We start from the raw sequence: 20,630 nt of genomic DNA, 5'->3' as shown, positions 1-20,630 counted from the left end.
GAAAAAAATTTGTTCTCTTATTTGGAGATTAGAGTAGCTGGAAATGTAATGCTTTCTGTAAATCAGACTTCATTTTGTGCATGTATTCTCATTAAGTGCATTTGCTCTCATAGAGTAGAGCCTTAAAAGTAATCAAATAGCCTATGGGGTTGTATAGTTAGATGCTAAAGTATAAATTGATGTATTAAACCAAATGCCATGAATTATTAAATAACTGAGCAGACAAAAGGTAAAGAAGACATGATTATATATAGAGAGAAAATATACATGGAAAAAGTGACAAATATTTTAATGATGTTAAAGGAAAATTAATAGAGTAAATGTACATTGGTCTTACTTTAGAAAGACTGTGCACTAAGTTTGGGGGTAAATACGCCTGTAATTGAAAGATGATTCAAAATACAGTTTCTTTAGGTAAAACCTGTTTACCAAGCTGTTTTGCTTTGCTAACAGACATCAACTTCCTGTGCTCCTGAATCCCCTTCTCTGAACTATTACATAGGTTAAGGTTAGAGAACTTATTTCCAAACCCACATGTTTGCATAGGAACCCTAGAAATGGGAATAAAGGCCATAAAGAGCCACATAATTTGTAAACAATCCTGAAAATGTAAACTGTAGTATTAATGAAAAAGAGGTCTGGAAATACCACCTAAACAGTCTTCTTTTGATGGTGGGTGTAGAATATGCTTCTAAGAGTTGACACAAAGGTCTAGACTCCAAGTGGTTTTTTGTTGTTGTTGTTTCTCTTTTTGTGTTTTGTTTAAGAGGGAAGAGATGTAACACTATTACATTATTTACCCTTTACCTTTAAATATTAAAAATAAAGTGGGTTACTGCTTTTTAAATACAATGGAAATGCCATTTCAAGCTCTGAGTTGATAAAAGTGACAGGAGAGAGAGAGAGAGATACCCCATAGTGGGAAGGCTAAACCTAGGTTATTACAGAGAACCTGAGTTTGGAAAAGGAAAGATTAACCAGAAATCTTTAGCATTTTAATGTCCAAGAAAGTATCTTATTGCAGTGATAAATCATGTGGTCAAAATGCTTTTGACAATATTTAGTAATTAGCAAACATTAAACATTAGAAGATGCAGTTTTAATATAATATAGAATATTTAATATAATATGCAATAAGCTAAAATATAGAATTAAAGAATTTTTAAAATTAGGAAAATTTCCTGTCTAATGTAGGTTTGACATATTCCTAATAAGTGTATATAAATCTAATCTTTAATAAAGAATCATACTGAAAACATTTAGGAGCTTTCCCATTGACCAATTCTTCATGAGTCTTTTTACAAAAGTGAGTCTATTCTTCACTCTGTATTTCTGCTGGTCGGTTTTAACTGTCAACCTGACACAACCTAGAATCACTTAAGAGTCTTTTTGTTGTACAGGTAGATGTTTTATTGTTTTTAATATAACATTTTTATTAATCCTTGGAGAATTTCATACATGCATGTAATGTATTTAGATCATATTCACCCCCACTTCTCCCACTAACTCCTCCCAGATCCACTCCCCACTCCTTCACCTCCTCCCAATTTCATGTCCTCTTAAAGCCCTCTGAGTCCAATTCATGGTACCCATATATTCATGGGGCCATCCCCTGGAGCATGGTCAGCCTGCGAGGCACCATATACCCTTAAAGAAAACTGACTCTCTCTCTCTCTCTCCCGGATGCTGTCAACTGTCAGTAGCTTCTCAGCTACTCCCCCCTTCATATTGGAATATTGACTGCCTTGATCTTGTGCATGTCTTGTATAGGCAACCATAGCTGCTTTCATGAGTTTAGTGGCTCTATCATCCAGAAGATACTACTGTAGTCCAGTCCTCCCTAATGTTTGGCTCTTTTCTTCCCCCACTTCAGAGACGGCTCCTGAGCCTTAAGGGGAAGGGCATGTGATCCAGATGACCCATTTGAGGCTGACAACTTCATAGACACTTATTCTCTGCACTTTGGCCAATTGTGAACTGTGTTAATTGCCATCTATTGCACAAAGAAACTTATCTGTTGAGGTCTGAGAGTTGTACTAATCTGTGGGTACAGATAAGAATTTAGAGCGTGGTTTAACACTGTGTCATAATGAGGAATTATCTTCAACAGGTTGGACTGTGGCCATGTCTATGGGAAATTCTCTTTTTTGTCAGTTCATGTAGGAAGATACATATGCCCATTGTGAGTGGCACCGTTTCCTAGACAGGGAGTCCAGAACAGTATGAGAGGAGAAGGCTAAATGAGAGCAAAAGAGGAAGCAGTGCATTCATTTCTCTCCAAGCTTGCTGTGGATGAGATGTGGCCAGCTGCTTTGAGCACCTACCACTGTGACTTCTCTATTATGAATGACTGTAACCTGGAATTGTAAGCTGAATAAATCCCTTTCTTAGTTGCTTTTTGTCACAGCATTTTATCACAGCAACAGACATGGACCTAGAACACTATGTCTGTCTCTCATGCATGCACTGAGAGAGTATTAAAGACATTTGTTTTAAACAATTTTGTCTGTGCTAGTTACCAAAGATCCAAGTGGAAATGTTGCATTTTCCCTTAAGTTAGTTCTGGAGAAAAAAGCTAATTGTTGATGATTCTGAGTAGGTTGAAAGTAGAGCTGTGAAACTAGATGAGATTACAAAGAAAGTGATTGCAAATGGAGACTTCCAAAGACTTAGTGTTATCAGTACAATATGGAATGACCAACAAAGGGAAGGAATAAAGCAAGCTCAAAGTATGGGCAGGTGACAAGAAACTCAATAATAATAAAATAAATGAAAGCCTAGCAGATATATAAATGACCCGAGTAAAATACTTAAAGATAAATATAACAGGAGTAATTGAGGTTAAACCCATTGTAGAAAACTACAGATTAAAACAACCTTGGGTTCTCTCTACAGATTATGAGTTGTAAGGAGAGGAAAATAGTGGTTATATATCACAGGAATCAGGCAAAATATGCATTAGGCGATCAAAATTAGCATTTCTGAGGAGTAAATGTGTTTTGTGCATCTCATGAAATGATGGGCTAGAATAGTGGATAATGAATCAAATGGGTTATCAGACAAACCCATATTGAAGAACATGCTGTAGTAATTGGCTTGTGTGCTTCAAAATGTCAGTGTTGTAAAAGGCAATGGGAGAAACTGTTCTAGAGGGAAGATTTATAGAAACAAGATAAAATACAATGCCAGATCCTGGATCACACGTAGGGGAGATAAAAGTCCCTTAAAGGATATTATTGAGATAAGGGATAGAGTCAGAAAATATGCTGGATAATAAATAAACATGACATCAGTGTCAGATTTTTAGAATTTACTACCTAGAGTCCTGTAAGAGAATATCCTTCTGCTTAAACAATGCTGAAATGTTAGGAGGCCAGGCCTCAGAGTGCATGGTTCAGAAGAAGTCAATGTGCGAATGTTGAGAGCACAAAAAACCACAGTAAAATCTGCTGTGCACCACCTGGAGGGCTGCTGCTGTAGGAAGCCATGTCCAGTGCAGGCCAAGATAGGAAACCACAAGGATGTCGTTTCTGGATACTGCCATCTTGGGGATTCTGTTGTTTATATAATTTAGCATTATTTCTAAAAATCTTAATTTTTAAATGTGTAGACATCATCTATCTTGAATTCTGTAAATTTAAATTGTATACCCAGTGGTTGACCACTGTGTATTTTGACCAACAAAATAGCAGGATTTATTATGAGCATAGAAGTTGATATGCAGGACTGGAGAGATGGCTCAGCGGTTAAGAGCTGTTCATGCAGAGAACCTGGGTTTGATTCCTAGCATCCGCGTGGTGACTTAACTGTCTGTAACTCCAGTTCCAGGGATCTGATGCCCTCTTTTGACCTCCTCAGGCATTGTACACATACATGTATTATTATACATACATACATGCAGGCAAAACACTCATAAACATAAAATAAAAATATATAACTAAAAAACAAATTTAAATTGGTACACACAATGAATGCTGCTTGCTGATTGCATGAGCAATTTAGATTAAAAGGCACACATCCTTATGAAAGTGAGTTAAATCTTTCTTGTTTACTATAGATTCTGAATCATCTATGAAATATTTTGTTTTAAAGTTCTCTGTCATTCTTTATAAGTTCTCACAATCAAATAAACTTTCATTTAATTATAGACATATTCAGTAATGTAAAATGAGTCATTTTTTTGATCAAGATTGCAAGAAATGTACCTTTTGAGACAGTATAAAAAAAAAAAAAAAAAAAAACAGTCTAGAGGCCAGAGAGATGGCTCAGTGGTTAAGAGCACTGACTGATCTTGCAGAAGACCCAGGTTTGATTCCCAGTACCCATATGGTAGCTAAGAACTGTCCTTAATGCTAGTTCCAGGGGAATCCGACGTCCTCTTCCGACCTCCGTGGCATTGCACAACATGGGTGCACTCACATACATGCAGACAGTACACTCGTACACACACAAAACAATAAAATAAAATAAAATTTTTTAAAAAAAGAACAGTCTAAATCTATACAGAACATATTAAAAACTTTTCAGAGATTAAACCTCTTCTCTACATAGTACTTTAGAACTTAGTAAAGAATGTTTTCATTTTTAAATAACTCACCAATTGAAATGCAAACATGGTATTCTTTATTTGGTGAGATAATTCAGTTCTCATAAACAATTTAGAGAGTTTATAAATTCCTCATTTATTTTTTAAAGATAGAGTAATTTTTACATTTTCTTATTGAAGCTTTTGTTTTGAAAGCGGTGCCTAGTGGCAAGCGGCTTTTCTAATAAAGTACATATGATAATATCAACAGCATAACTTTCTTCTTCATGGTTTTCACATATCTTCTGTCAACTCTAGCAGTTTCCCACTCCAGAGCACCCCATTTAATTTTCACAGCTCATAGTAAAATTTAAACCATTCCCAAATATTGATCAGTAAATTTAAAATCTTCACATGAAGTATGAGTAGCTGACACCAACATAATATTTTTAGGCTGGACAATTTAGAATGCAGGAATATTTCCCTGCCTCATGTTAAATAGCACTTATGACAAGAAAACAAGGTTTATCTTCTGTTCTAGGAACTATTTATTTGTGAAGTATTGAAATGGCTCGTTTATTAAGATTAGCTGTGCAGTAGGACTTGCTTCAGGATCTCTCCTTTGTGTCCACCAACTCAAGTGCTGCTCATAAGCTCGGTCTAACTCTAACCAGTTCCCCTACCCCTTGAAAGACTTTGAGTAAAGTGATCAGTCCACCCAACCTCTAAAAACTCAAAGGTTAAAAACTCACTCCATTTTATCTTCTCTCTCATTGCAATCAATCCATAAATTTAGCTTTTTTAGATCAGTGAGGATGTTTAGAGCTGTTTATAAAATTGACAGATGACAATAGAAAAGCTAGATATGCTAAGTAATTTAAAAGGCAAAGTCAAGAATTTAGAATGTGAAATTTCTCTTATTGTTTTTGATTTAATTTTTCATTTTTTTAGTTGAACTTTTTCAATTTTCATACAATAAGTGTGTTTTGATCCCTTTTCATATCCACACTTCCTCTTATTGCTCCCCCACCCACCCAATTTAATATAATAGACTGACTTTCCCTCTCCCAGCAGCCATTGGTTGTCAGTAGTTTCTCAGGTAGGGTTGGAGTTTCTTACCCATGGCCCCACATCTATCCTAGGATTTTGTATGGTTTGAACTTGCCATTTGGCTTGTACATGCTGTCACCATTGCTGTGAGTTCATATGAGTAACTGACCATCTATCCGGAAAACTCTCTTTCTTTGTGGTCATTCATCACCCTGGCTCTTTAGGGTTTTTCTGCCTCTTCTACAATAGTCCCTGAGCCCTAGGTAGAAGAAGTTTAATATAGGAGTCCAGAAACATAATTCCATAGTCCTTAACATATATGACAGAGTACATGAAATCTGGTGGGGGACTATGGGGAGGTTCAGATAAGGAAAAGGATATGGAATGGGGTATGGAAACATCTTCCACAAGAGTGGTATGGCAGGATCATATGGCAGATCAAACTTTTTAAGGACCCTCCACACTGATTTTCATAGTGGCTGCACCAGTTTGCACTCCCACCAACAGTGGATGGGAGCTCCCCTTTCTCCAGGTCCTCGCCTGCGTTTATCATTTGTTCTTTGGATCTTAGGCATTCTGACTTGGATCATCTACACATACTACAGGTGGGAATGTTAAAGACAGATTTAGTCTGTAAGATTAACATAAGTCAACTCTGGTCAAATTTTGGTAATTTTAATAGTTGAATTTAGGAAATTACTTTTCTTGAGAGATACAGCATTAAATAATGTCTGTGTCGCAATTTAAGTGTGTCTGGAAAATACTGTTATATTCTTTGCAGTAATGCTAAGGACCATAGCCCTGTCAGTCTTGAAATTCCAAGATAAAGTTTTAATGTTTTCCTTTTGAGTGTCTCTTAGTTCTGGATGTTTAGCATTCCTCTGTGTTTTCACTTAACAAATAAGTACTGATGCCTCAGTGTGCCAGGTACTGCTCTCAGTGCCAGGGCAGCAGAGGGAGGAAAACAGTGTCAGATTCTTGTTCCTGTCCAGCTTCCTTAAGTAAAGGAGGCAGACGAGAATGTAATAGGGTGGTAAGGACTGCAGAGATAAAGTGGTAGAAGAGGTCCTCAGGAGAGATGTTTCAGAATTTTAAGATGACATTTGAGTGAAAAACCCCTTAAGAAAGTGCCGAGTAAGTAGAGAGATCTGAGGTGGAGTATTCCAGGCTGAGGAGCAACAAACAGATAATGGTAAGGACTTCAGCTTTATTTTCAGAGGCAAATATTGTGAGTAGAAGAATGGCATGAGACTTGGGTTCCTAAGGGATCACTGTGACAGCCACACTTCATATAGACCAGCACCTAGAAGCTTTCTCTGAAAGGTGAGATAGTACTTGTTCAGGTTTGTGGAGCACACATGTTCTCCTCTCACATTCAGCTTTGCTTTTGCAACATGAGTGTTGCCCACAGCATGCCAAACGCTTGCAGCTGTGTTCCAGAGGACATGGCTACAAGTGGCAGCCCTGATTTGCCCTGTTATAGTGTATAGTCCACTGATGCCCGAACGGGTTGTGGCGAACCAAGAGTAAAAGCAGGTCGATGGGAGCTTTTGCCATAATCCAAGGGAGCACTGTGGTTGTGGTGGCAATGCAGCAAGTGTTAGGAGCTGGATTTATTTTGCAAGTAGAGCCAGTAGGATTTGCTGCTGAGTCTAGTAGAAGAGAATGGAGAGAGATGGTAATTGGAAATAATACATATATATTTTAATTTGTTTTGGGGGGGGAGTTTTTGTTCACTTTTTAACTTTAAAAAAAAATTTCTTTTGCTTTAAAATTTTGTTTTGTTTTCAAACAAGGTCTTGCTATACAGCCCCAGGGTGGCCTCAGATTCTCTATGTGGCCCAGACTCGCCTCAACCAGTCATCTTGCTTCAGCCTCTAGAATAGTGGGACTATAAATGTACACCACCGCTGTTAGCTTGAGTACTAATTAGAAAAATATTTATTGAATCTATTACATTTTGTTTTTGATAATATGTAAACTATTCTGTTTAAAAATCTGTTTGCGTGCTCGCTTCGGCAGCACATATTACTAAAATTGGAACGATACAGAGAAGATTAGCATGGCCCCTGCGCAAGGATGACATGCAAATTCGTGAAGTGTTCCATATTTAAAAAAAAAAAAAAGTCTGTTTGCTGGGATTTCATCTGACTTAAGCCTATGTGAATCTTGTGCTTGGTATCACCATTGCTATGAGTTTGAGTAACCGCTCAGCTGTCTGGAAAACTGTTTGTGGTCATCTACCACCTCTGGCTTGTACAGTCTTCCCACCCCTCTTCTGAAATGATCCCTGAGCCTTGGAAGTGGCTAAGAAGCCCAACCCTAACTAAGGTTTATTGGCAACCAGTAACTACTGGGAGAGGGAAAGTTAGTTTTATTTAAGGGTGTGACACTGAATAGGTTACCTAAGTTCCAGTAGGGAGGGCTTGAGGACACAAATTTGACTCCAGAGGTCTTAATTTTCGGGGTGTGAAGGGGAGGGTGTAGATAGGAGAGGGAATCGAAATATGATCAAAATGTGTTGTATGAAATTCCCAAAAATTCAATTAAAAACAGAAAAAAAATCTATTTTCACTTGTTAAGGTTGTGCATTTTTCCTAAATGCTGTTTGACTTTCTGATTTGGGGGTCTTCATAAATAGACAATTTATAGTAACTTATTGTTATAATTAATATAATGCAATATTAATATTATAACCAATAGTGTAACTTAATAGCTTATCAGACTTACAGTTGGTCCCTGCACAATAGCACATTAGATTTTCTTCATGGCCAGAAGTATTCCTGTATTTGAAATATGATATATAGGTTAGGATGTTACCTTATAGTTAAGAAAGCAAAAGAAAGATATTAGTCTGTTTGCTGCATGTGGTCAGCCTTAAGTGAGACCTTGCATTCATGTGAAAGTAATATGCTAAGATTTATATGACCAGAGGGTGATGTAAATGAAATTGGAACCTTCATTCTTAAAGGAGCAATACATATATTTTGGCATTATATGTTTTCCCCCTCATCTTAAGATGGTCTCATGTCGCCCAGACTGTCCTCAAACTTGGAGGCTGGCCTTGAATTTCTGATCTCCTGCCTCTGTCTTTCAGTGCTAGTATTACAGTGCTAGTGACCACCATGCCTGGCTTAGACCTTCTTAAATATGTTCAGATCTCAACACAAACTATATTGGTTCTTTAAAATGGTCACTGTAAAATTTATTCTTTAGTAAAGAGCATCTGACAATCTTTATTAGTCTGGTATAGTCCATATACTCTCAAGATATAGCAAAACTGTTTCTGTTAGAATTTCTATGATTTTTGATGCCTGTTAATTCTCTTTCCCTTTACCCAGTTTTTCCAGTGAGATTTAAGAAAACAGATTTAACTGTCTGCCATTTGCTCAGCTTCAAGATAACAGCCTTGGTTTTTATTGCATATTTTATTTTTCCTCCTCATTAATCTTGAGTATATATTCCTTTCAAATCTTCTAAGGTGGATGTATTTCATGTATAGCGTAAAAACACTTGACAATCAAAAACAGTGATTTAACTTGATAAAGATCTCTTAGATTCAACCCTACTTTCCATCCCTATAACTGTGTTTTACACTATGCAATCTCCTAACTTAATGAACCTCTTTCTCCACCACCAAGCCCCAGGCTATCTATACTACACTCATGATAGTATTTTCTTTCTTAAAACAGTTTGATAAATAATTACAGTTTTGGTAAGTAAAATCATTTGATAAGTAGTGCAAATACACAGTACAGCTATGTTAATTTTGAGTGAAGGTTAACATGATGACTGAATTGTGGATTAAACTTGGTCTTAACGAAAAGCCCATGAAATGATCTCAATTGTGCTCATACTGACACTGCTCATTAAAAATACAGTTAAATAAATTACGTTATTTATTATAGTTATTAATCAGTTACTTAGTGCAATTGTTAAAAATGTCATAACTAGTGATCTGAAAGGAAATAAATAAGGAAATAAAGGAAATAAATGTCTAATATTCAGACTGTCCTGTAAAGCAATTGTCTCCCAATTAGCTAGTTCCTCCAGTGGGTGGGGCCTGACACGGAGCATGGCACTACAAAGGGGCTGCTGGGAGCCATCTTGGGACAGAAGCCTTGGGTAGCCAGCCGCAGCAGCTAGCCAGCTGCAGCAGCTCAAAGACAGAATGGACTGACTCTTGTGGACCTGGGGCGAGATCGCTGGCCCCTGAGGCATGAGCAAATGCTGGTGGGGACTATGGTAGTTGTGTCCTGGGCGTGGGGCTAGGCACTGAGTTCTCATTCCTTTGTAAGTTAATAAATACACATAAAATATATGGTTTGTCTGATAGCACAGGAGACCCAGAGGGAATTCGGGACACAGCAATATAGGCCGCTCTTGTGTGACCAACAGTGGTGTAGGTGCATTTTTCTGTGAGTTGTTTCTCTGATGCTGTGTGAAATGAGATGGAGGAAGGTGGCAGTGGTGGGATTTTAAAATCTTTCAGTTTTGTTTATGTACTTAAGGTGCCCTTTTTCAACTCTTAACTTTCATACTTTGTCATCAGGAAGAAAAAAATGTTTTAAGTCTTTATGATAAATATTTGACCTTTGGTTTAATTGGAACTTTCTTTGTCCTTTTCAGTGACAACAATCACAAGTTCCCTGAATAGTTCTGGTTTTAAAACACAATCCCTAAATGGAACATGCACTAATTAAACTGAGTGCTCTCCCTCCCCCTCCCCCTCCCCCTCCTCTCTCCCGAGCAGACATGTGCCATGATACATGCATGGAGGTCAGAGGACAACCTCAACTGTGGGTCCTGGACTTCCACCTTGTTTGAAACACTCTTTTGTTTACAGCTGTGTAAGCCAAGCTAGCGGGTCCACAAGCTTCATAGAACTCTTCTTTCTCCACCTCCCATCTCAAAGGAGTGCTGGAGTTACAGATGTGTGCTACTGCGTCCCACTTTACATCAGTCATAGGTCATGGGGATCCAAACTCAGGTCTTAATGTATGCATAATCGCTTTACCTACTGAACCATCTCCTCAGCCCTAAATTGACTGTGAAGGTCGAAGAAAGTTTTAAAAAGTTTACAGTTACTTCCTCAGACAACTTTAGAAAGATCCATAGATGTGCTAGAGGTCTGTACACAGGTGAGCAACTGGAAGTTGGCAGGTAGTGAGCAGGGGTCTCCCCTCCCTTTGTTTGTCATGCAGTCATCCCTTGAGCATGAAATAGGAGTATAAGGCTAATTTACAAAAATTGCTCTCTGGGTTTATCCACTTTATGTGAATAAAACTAAATGTAGCAGACACATAAAGATGAAACGCTGTTGCATACTCAGGGATTTTTAGTCTAGTTTCTTTTTTCATTACTGGGTGGGAGGGGTAGTATTTTGAGATAGGGTCTCACTGTATAACCCTGGTTCACTTGGAACTTGCTATGTAGACCACACTGGCCTGGAATTCACAGAGATCCACCTTCCTCTGCCTCCTGCGTACTGAGATTAAAGGCAGGCTCTACCACATTCAGGCCTAGTTTCATTTTTTAACCATAAAGCAGACCACTAGTAATACCTTTACCTTAATTTTAGAAAGCTTGTATTCAAGTCCACAACCTTTAAAAAATGGAAAACCAGTAAACAGTGTAGTAGGAAGAACATTGAAGGTACGGTTTTGGTGGTAGGCCAGAGAAACCAGTCTGTGTTAATTTCAAATGTCACTGAGTTCTAGAATACTGGGCCTCTGGGGGAGTGATTTCGCTTGCACTTGCTTCTGCCAGCTCAGCTCTGTCTTGTAATTCCTCTTCTGGCACTGAAATTCCTAATTCAGGCAAGTTCTAACTCCCAAAGTGTCTCTTAGTGTGGAAATGAATAATAAAACTTCTGTTTTTTTGTTTAGAGTGCTAATGGTATTAAGAATGTTAAGTGACTTTTTCCAAATAGTTTTATACTTGGACATAGGACCTTTATAATATTTAAACTGTAGAAGATATTGTTCTTATTTTTAAAATAATTATGATATTAGTTACTTTTCTCATTGCTGTGACAAAATAACCTGGCAAAGCCAATTTAGGGAAGAAGGATTGATTTTGGGTTATAGATTGAGAAGAGGTACCATCCATCATGGCAGGAAAGGTTATGTGGCTGGTCATACCATGTCTAAAGGAAGCAAAGAGGGATAAATGTGAGGCTCAGCTTGTTTTCTCCTTTTTTCTGTCTTATTCGGTCTGGATCCCCAGCCCATTTGATGGTAGTGCCCATATTCCAGTCAAGCCTCTTTGGAAACAAACTCCCAGACACATCCGGAGATGTGTGTCCTGGGAGATTCCAAATCCTGTTAAGTTGACTATGAAGATTACTCATCACAGTTGTGAACAAACATTTAAGTCCTGGCCTATAGCCTCTATATCTCAAAGGAATATGGTTTTTTAAAATATTTATTTATTTTTTATTGGGGCTGGAGAGATGGCTCAGCAGTTAAGAGCACTGGTTGTTCTTGTAGAAGACCCAGGTTTGAATCCCAGCACCCATGTACCAGCTAACAACTGTCTGTAACTCCAGTCCCAGGGGATCCGACAGCCTCTTCTGACCTCCGCAGGCATCGCACGACACCGATGCATTTTCCTACATGCCGGCAATACATGCATACACATAAAATAAAAATAAATAAAATATTAAAAAAATAAATAAAATGCTATTTGTATTTTATGTGTGTGTTGTCTGCATGTATATAAGTAGACTAGAATCATGCAATGCCCTTAGAGGTCAGAAAAAGGCATCGAATCTCCTGAACTAGAGTTAAGTACAGTGGAAGGGATCAGATTCAGATTACTTAAATATTTACATATCTATAGGAAATGTCTTGTATTCTTGTAAAATACAGCCTGATTTCTACTTTTCAGGAAAGTGTGTGTCAACCAACAACAAAAAAATTAGGAAAGTGTATTTGATCCTTGTGTAATAAACTAGGGTACAAAACTCCCAGCTTATTTTTTTAAGAAAAAATTAATAGCACTTATTGAAGGTGAGAAGACATTTCATAGAGATACAACTTAAAGATAGATTTCTTAATCAGCAGCAGGATATGACATCACCCAATTGCATATATAATGTTTGACCACTGCCCATTTTAGAGAAAAATATGCAGAAATCATACTCTTTTATTTAATAGATGGAAAAGAATTTGTTTTGTAAGACAAACGATTTGTTCTGGAAAGAATAAAGGCAATCTGGAATGTATAAAATTGTTGAACTCTGTCAGTAGCAGTAAATGCAGTTTCTCACTGTGCTGTTTGGGCTTTTTGAATGACTTGAAAAGTTATTTCCTCAGACTTCATTTACTAGAAGACTGTTTGTGTGTGTCTTTTTTAACTTAATGGGAATAATGAATATAATGTATTTGCGTAATGTTAGTCTGCTACCAACACAGCTATTAAATAACTAGTTTGCTTTCTCTTTAAGAGTTAAATGTTATTTGAAGGAGAAATATATGAATCATTTTTAATTGAAGCTGTAATATGTAAACTTCCAGCAAGAACCATATCACAAGAGTGAATGACCTTGGTGTTTCTTTAGAGGAACCAACTACCATTTTAGTACCATCCTTAAAATGAGCTCAGTAAAATCCTCTTAAGTGAGCTGTCCTGAGAATTGGTGTCTTAAAGAAGTGCAGCATATTCTAACATATTGGATCCCTCTTTTCTTTTTTTCTCTTAATGGGAGATCTTTGTGTTGTTTTGTGATGCCTGGCATTCCATGTTATAACTGCTTTTCTATTTTAAATAAATTGAACTGACCAATAAAGCCTTTATAATTAATATCAAAATTATAATAGTGGCATTCTGTTTCTTTTCCATATGCCATAATACTTGGCAATTTAAAAGTATATGGATGTGATTGAAAATAGGCTTTGGAGAAGACCTAGATCCTTCCTCTAATATTCACTGTTTATGTGATTTAGGTCACTGTCTATATGATTTAGTTAACAGCATTTTAGATTCAAGTGAATCAACAACATAATCATTTATTTGCTTTTACAGATCAGTGTACTGTAACCCGGACATACCTATTTCTTCACAAGTTCTGGTTCTTCAGTGCTGCATACTATTTTGGTAACTGGGCCTTTCTTGGGGTAAGTGTAAGGAACTTGATTCAACCCTTTTAAACAGTTCAGCATATAAACTTGTGCAACTCCCAGTAGCCTGTGGGCATCTCAGTACTATCATTGAGTTTAAATGAATTGCTTCTGAATAATTTTAGATTTGAAACAGTAACACAACATGTTTAAATTTACAGGTATTCTTGATTGGATTAGTTGTGTCCTGCTGTAAAGGGAAGAAGTCAGTCATTGAAGGTGTGGATGAAGATTCAGATCTAAGTGATGATGAGCCATCTGCCTATTCTGCCTGACAACCTTCCACCCTTAGCTTTATGAAACAGACTGATACCTGTTAGCATTTTCAGAATTTTAAAGTAACATTAAGATGAACTGTCTAGCTTTCATCAGAAGTGGGAGCATGGCCATTAAAAAGAACTATATTTTTTATGTTTTCTGAAGTAACATTATTGTATCATAGATGAACACTTAAAATTGCTATAATAATACTGTATAAATATGAGATTGCCAGGTTTGTGAGGAAATATTTGTGAAAATTTTTATTCTTTATTATATGATAGTGTTAAATTTATTAAAATCTTCCATAAAATCTTTGTTCCCTTTTAAAACCCTAATAAGAAGTCACTTGTATTTGTGCCTTAGGGTCTCCAGAATCATGTGCAGTTTTAATGTGTCTTTATTGATTGGCTAAACAGTGTTCACAGTATTGTTCCTGGATGAACATACAGCTCATGTGCAGCTTGTTTGCAGCTTTGTGCATAAAATTATTAGTCTAACTGAAGTAGATTTCATGAGAATTTTGCAAACTACTTAAGACCATGGTGTTTTTAAGGTGTGTTATTGTTGTATTATTGTTGATACTAATCAAGTCTTCACACCTCCACAAGAATATTCAAGGTATACGTATTGATGAAGATAGCATTTGTTTTATAAAAGGCTTTAAATTTTGTATTGTAATGCAAATGGAAGTATCAAGAATAATTGATCCTGAAAAACTCAGTTTACTGAGCATTATACGGTATATGACATCACACTCAGATTTATTTCGTTTAAAGATCTGAAATTTACAAAAGGTAGAATCAACTATATAACCTCTGCAGAGTATTTTGAAAGTGTGCTGGATAGTAAAAATAAAATATAAATTGCTACCATAAATTAGAATTCATTAAAATGTTTCTATGTTTGTGCTTGAAGTAAACTATCTCTGCTTCTGGAGAAGATTTAAGAATTAGCCCCATGTGCAACTAAGTATTCTGTCCCTTAATTTTTGTAGCACTTTTTGTCTGTTCAGATGAAATCTTTGCCTCTGTTGATAGGCATTGGGAGCCTTTGTGTTTGACTTGTTTCACCAGTCTCTCTGGTGTCCATTTTACATTCTCTGGGTGCACAGTATCACATACCCTCAGCCTCCAACACTATTGCTTTCCCTATACTCTGAACTTTACTTGCTTGTTAACTACATTATTGATTCAGTTGCAGCAGATTAAAAATTGAACTCTTCATTAATAACGCACTAAGTCTCTTTTGATGTTTTTGTTTTGTTTGTTTGTTTGTGACAAATGTCAAATGGCCTGATCTGTCAAATTAGGTTCCCAGATTACCTCAACCAAAATCAGGCAGACCTTCATATCACTTTGTAATATCACTTGCATCTAGTAAACCCATGAAGCTGTGTAGGCTTCTGCTTCCCAGCTTTGCTTTAGTTTGACTCCTCTTCTCTGTTCTCACAGCCATTCACTGTGTTATGAAGTGAATAGTGTCCTTCCAAAACTCACGTGTTGAAGTACTGATCCCTGGTTCCTTAGAATATGAGGCCTTTAAGCAAAGTAATTAAGGGGCCTGGAGAGATGGCTCAGCAGTTAAGAGCACTGGTTGCTCTTTCAGAGGACCTGGTTTTGGTTTCCAGCACTCACGTGGCAGCTAACAACTTGCATGCACATGGTGCCCCTACATACACACAGGTAAAACACTCATACACATAAAATTTTTGTTTTTTTTAAAAAAAGTGACGGCTGGGCATGGTGGTACATGTCTTTAATCCCAGCACTCGGAAGGCAGACGCAGGCAGATTCCTGTGAGTTCAAGCCCAGCCTGGCCTACTAGTGAGTTCCAGACCAGCAGAGGCTATGGGGAGACCTGGTCTCAAAAAAAAGAAAAAAGAAAAAAAAAAAAAGGAAAATCAAGAAAGGTAAAATTAGACTGTTGAGTGGGTCCTTCATTACAAAAGACATTTGAAATGTGTGTGCGGCATTGGGGGAAGGCTGTGTACAGACACACAAAGGAAGTAAGGAAGTATTCTACATGCTAAAGAAAGAGATCCCAGGAACCCCCATCTGTGCCAGAACCTTGCTCTTAGACTTCTGGCTTCCATATTTGTCAGACAATAAATTCTCATTTCATAAGCCATGGGGTCTGGAATTTTGTTGTGCAGCCAAGGCAAACTAACATACACAGGTTCTTAAACTTCCTTTCTGGGTATTCTGCCAAGTCCTGACTCCTTTCAGCCTTTCTTTGACATTTAAAATACAAATGGGATTATTGCATTTCCTTGCTCTGAAAGCTTTCAGTTATTTTAGAATGAAACCTGTAAGCCCTCATGTGATATTTAAAGACTTTCTAATCTGCTTTTTATCTGCTTGCTGAGTTCTCTGTCATTCCCACAGCATTTATATGAGTGATTTCTTACCACCACACTCTGTTGAACAGTTCCTTCTGCTTGCAGTACTCCTTTGGTCTTTCCTTTGGCCTCCTGAGAAAATCCGTGTATTTCAAGTGTCCTACTTAGCATTATATCCTTAGGCTTCTCCTTGCCTAAGTCCCTCGGGGGAGGCTAGACAGTGACTCTTCCTGTTCACATGCAACTTGTAGAGTGAGGCATATTATGACTAACTGCTGCATGTCTACTTCCTCTGCCTTACAAATCCTTGAACAAAACATCCTTGAACATCTGGGTTTTCAGCTTCTGAAGAGCCTAGAGTTGGTGCTCTAATGTGGAAAGTTAAAATCCGTTTGACAGGTTAACTGGATAATTAGAAGCTGTAAACCAATCTACAGGAGTTAAGCCTACATAAAGTATATTTTTATTAAAGGGTAGGGGGGTATATAAGTATTCTTTTGAGATTTATTTTACTACCTAATAAGTTTAGAAATTTTATCATACTTTATTTAATAATTATTTCTAGGAGTTGGGGCAGGGGAAGACTTCTTACCATTTTGCTAATTTTATTTTTTTAAATATATTTTGTTCCTCTTGTTCCTGAGGTTTTGTTTCCTATGTATTTAGAAGTCTGCTTTAATGCTACCTTTTCCCTCCCAGCAGTAAAGGAATGCATTGAACTTTATATTTTCATGAACCTGATTTTTTTTAAGTGTTAGCACTTCCACTAATGAACAGAGTATTTCCTTTGAAGTCTATGAAAATGTCTAAATTAGAGATCATCTAGAGTAGTTGCTTTCCAAATGACCAAGGGCCCTTCTGTTCCCTGCACTCTTCAAAGTGATTATTTACCTATGTTGCAGTGCAGTAGGAAAATCAAATGTGTAGCTGACTTCAAGCTGGCTCAGTAATTCCTGACCAACAAAATGAAAAGTGCATATTGCATAGGAAAAGAAAACCAGTTAGGAATTCTAGGAAAGGAATCTATAAAACCATGTTTTCATGAGCTAGAAAGCTGGCTTAGCAGGTAAGATGCTTGCACACAGACCTAATGACCTGAGTTCTTTCTGTGGATCCTGATGGTGGGCAGGAGAAAACTGACTCCAGAGTTGCCCTCTGATCTCTACATATGTGCTGTCATATGTGTGTGCCTGTACTCGCATATGCAGACACACTGGATTCATATAATGTTTTTAAATGTCTTTGAAGTATACTAAGCTCCTCAGCGAATGTTACATATATAGTTACAGTAATATACTGCTTTAGAAATAATCCATAGTCACAGCACAGTAGGTGTTCCTTATAGCACTGAATGTATATATCAACCTCAGTCAACTTGTCAGCTGTCACTGTAGCAAAAACCTGGAGTAAACCACCTTAAAAGGAAGAGAGGTTTATTTTGGCTCACAGTTCCAGAGGTTTCAGTCCATGATCAAGCTTGTTCCATGACCTTTGGCAAGATCAAAGATGGTGGAGAACACATATGGGAGGAAACTGCTTCACATCATGGTGATGAGGTAGTGGAGGGAGTATGGGGCTGTGATTCCAGTATTCCCCTCAAGGGCACACTCCTTGAACTAAATTCTGGTCCCATTTTCCTAAAAGTTTCACCATCTCTTAACAGTGCCTCAGAGTAGTGACCAAAACTAGCATGTGAGCCTTTGGAAGATGTTTACTAGCTGAGCCATAGGAACCATGTTAAAAGATGGTTGGCATGCCGGATAGCTTCAGTTGTCAACCTGACAACACCTGAGTAGAGTTCAGTTGAGAAGTTGCCTCCATTGGATTCACCTGTGGCCATGTCTGGACCATTTTCTTGAGCGTTGAGTGATGTGGGAGGGTTCATCCCACTGTGGTGGTGCCACCCCTGGCCAGGTGGTCCTGTGTTGTATAAGAAAGCAGATTGAGCACAGGTCAGGGGAGCAAGCCAGAAAGTATTCCTCCATGGCCTGTGCCTCAGCTCCTGCCTCCAGGTTTCAGCCTTGAGTTCCTACCTTGGACTCCCTCAGTGATGAACTGTAACCTGGGAGATGGAAGATAAATCCTTTCCTCTCCAAGTTGGTTTTGGTGTTTTTATCAGAGCAGAAAGAAACAAACAGTTGGTGAAAGTTGAAAGATAGGCTGGGTGTGGTGGCACACACCTTTAATCCCAGCACTTAAGAAGCAGAGGCAGGTGAATCTTTGTGAATTCAAGGCTAGCTGGGACTGCAGGGAGGCTCATGTGTATAGCTAAAAGCTTTATAACAAGAAACAATGTCAGACAGGAGAAACTTTCCAGGAGTTGTTGGCCAGGGTGGTCCAAGAGACTCCCCAAATTACACAGGCTATTGCCTCAGCCCTTGGTGGCTTCCCAGAACTTGAAGGTAAGACCCTGCTGCTGAAGACAGAACATACTTCGGACCCAGATTTGGAGCAATCGAGCTGCAACTGGCCTGCTACCAATTCTCCTGAAGGCTAGCTCTCACTACACAAGGTGCCAAGGGAAAACATCAGTTGATGGTACAACACCATCTTCAAGACCAAATAGCCACATCAGTGGCTGGCACAACATATGACATTGGTGCAGTAGTGGCACTTTTATCTTGGGGGCAATCAACAGCTACCTAATTGGACTAAAAGCTCACTCAGTTGGAGGAAACTCAAGTGTGGTACTCTAAACATAATCAAATACAAATGGCTGGAGAGGTCATAGATCTTAGAGAAAACCCCAAGACTGTCACATCCATAAACTAATGTGATTTCTTGGTATGTGCAAAATATGTATCCTTATATTTAGAGACAAACATCCCATCACCACTCATCAAAGAAGCTTATTTTGCACCAGAGACTGTTAACCAAATACCACAACTGGTCACACACAGACACTGTCTATGAATTGCTCAGGCCTAAGTGACACAGCTACAATGCAACCTTTACATCTAAGGTACACAGAACATAGAACAGGAGTAATGAAGAAGATACTAATGAATCTCTCCATTCTCATTAATGAAGATTCCCTCATGCAACAGAGGGACAGGAACACAAAAGTTTACAAATGGCCAAAATGTAGAGATTAAGAGTGCAGATTACTGATCCATAGACAGGACTTCTATATTAAACCACCCACCCAGGGCTCAGGGACCATTGTGGAAGAGGAGGCAGAAAAATTGTAAGAGCCAGGGAAGAGGTGCAGGACCATATGGAAAGTCTTACAAGCTCCTGGGACCCTGCTCATATGATTCTATGACAATGGTGTCAGCATACAAAAATCCTATGCAAACTAGCAGAAAAAAATCCAGCATAGAACTGGGGAAATGAACAGCAGACCCCAATCTTAGCTGAGGAAACACTGACAGCTGATTACTGCTGGGTGAGGAAGAGCTGATCTTTCTAAAACAAGAGACTCTAGATAGGCTGACTGGACCTCAGTGGATGGACTTGCACAGGGGAACATCTGGGGACATTGACTTGACATATTGGGCCTTAATACGGATGATGGAGTATGTGGGTTCCAGTGGGGTGGGGGGAGGCTGTGGGAGCGTGTCCGTTGGGACAGGGGTATAAAGATGATGAAGATTGTTGGAGATATTCTGTGTAAAATATACAAAAATTCAGTAAAAACAATTTTAAAAAAAGTAGAAGGATAGAAGGAGAAAGGAATGGAAGACCTAAGGAGGAAGGATGCTAAAATCCTCAGAGGGATGTGGGGAGAGAAGGGAAAAGAACCAAAAGATACTCCTCTAGTGGAGACGGTATGAGTGCTGAAGGTGACAGAGTATGCCACCCCAAATACAACTTTTTGGTGTAAGGATTCTTTTGACCTGAAGCTATTTAGAAAACGGCAGGCACAAGGGCACTTTAACTTCGCATTTTTCTTTCTAAAAGCAAGAGATAAACCCCTATGTAGAAGCTGTCGTCCCTATACTACAAGGAAAGTAGCATTCTTATCACCAGGTCCTCCCTTCCCTGAAAAAAAAATTATGTATAGATATTATTAACCCTTAGCTTCCTGGTTATTTTTCCACCATTAGCTGCCTGAGCACAACGTCTTTGTCTAGTTCAAGTTTCATAATTTGCTATGCTTGTGTGTAAGCATTTGAGTTTACTGGTTTTTGAGTTTTGAGTTTTCATTTTCTTAGGACAAGTTCAGTGTCATGCAAAACTAAGTGAACTTGGATGATTTTTCTCCTATTAATCTGTCTTCTGTTAAAGAGCCTCATCTGGAATCCTAAAATGGATAGAGAAAAGATTTTTTTTTTTTTTCATGGCAGTTGTTTAAAATTCTGAAGGTAAGTTAACGCAGCAAAGTATGTGG

The 20,630-nt window shown here is 38.1% G+C and overlaps 1 protein-coding gene and 1 non-coding gene across 3 annotated transcripts in view; both read left to right on the top strand.

Annotated features, from left to right (window-relative positions):
• The window catches only part of Lmbrd1 (LMBR1 domain containing 1), a 114,108-nt gene extending 98,915 nt beyond the window's left edge, over positions 1 to 15,193 (top strand). For both annotated transcript variants that reach the window (XM_029557798.1, XM_008856280.3), the window contains 2 exons: positions 13,604 to 13,695; positions 13,860 to 15,193. In XM_029557798.1, the coding sequence (XP_029413658.1) occupies positions 13,604 to 13,695; positions 13,860 to 13,973 (206 nt within the window). In that variant the 3' untranslated portion in view covers positions 13,974 to 15,193. The remainder of the gene's footprint in view (positions 1 to 13,603; positions 13,696 to 13,859) is intronic.
• LOC115068147 lies at positions 7,582 to 7,689 on the top strand. Its single transcript, XR_003847522.1, has one exon. It is a non-coding gene; the product is annotated as a U6 spliceosomal RNA (small nuclear RNA).
• Positions 15,194 to 20,630: the final 5,437 nt, after the last annotated feature.

The sequence above is a fragment of the Nannospalax galili genome, unplaced genomic scaffold (genome assembly GCF_000622305.1).
Source record: "Nannospalax galili isolate Female #2095 unplaced genomic scaffold, S.galili_v1.0 scaffold206, whole genome shotgun sequence".
Lineage (NCBI taxonomy): Eukaryota > Metazoa > Chordata > Mammalia > Rodentia > Spalacidae > Nannospalax > Nannospalax galili.
The sequence above is the reverse complement of the archived record's forward strand: the minus strand, read 5'-3'. Positions and strand labels throughout refer to the sequence as shown.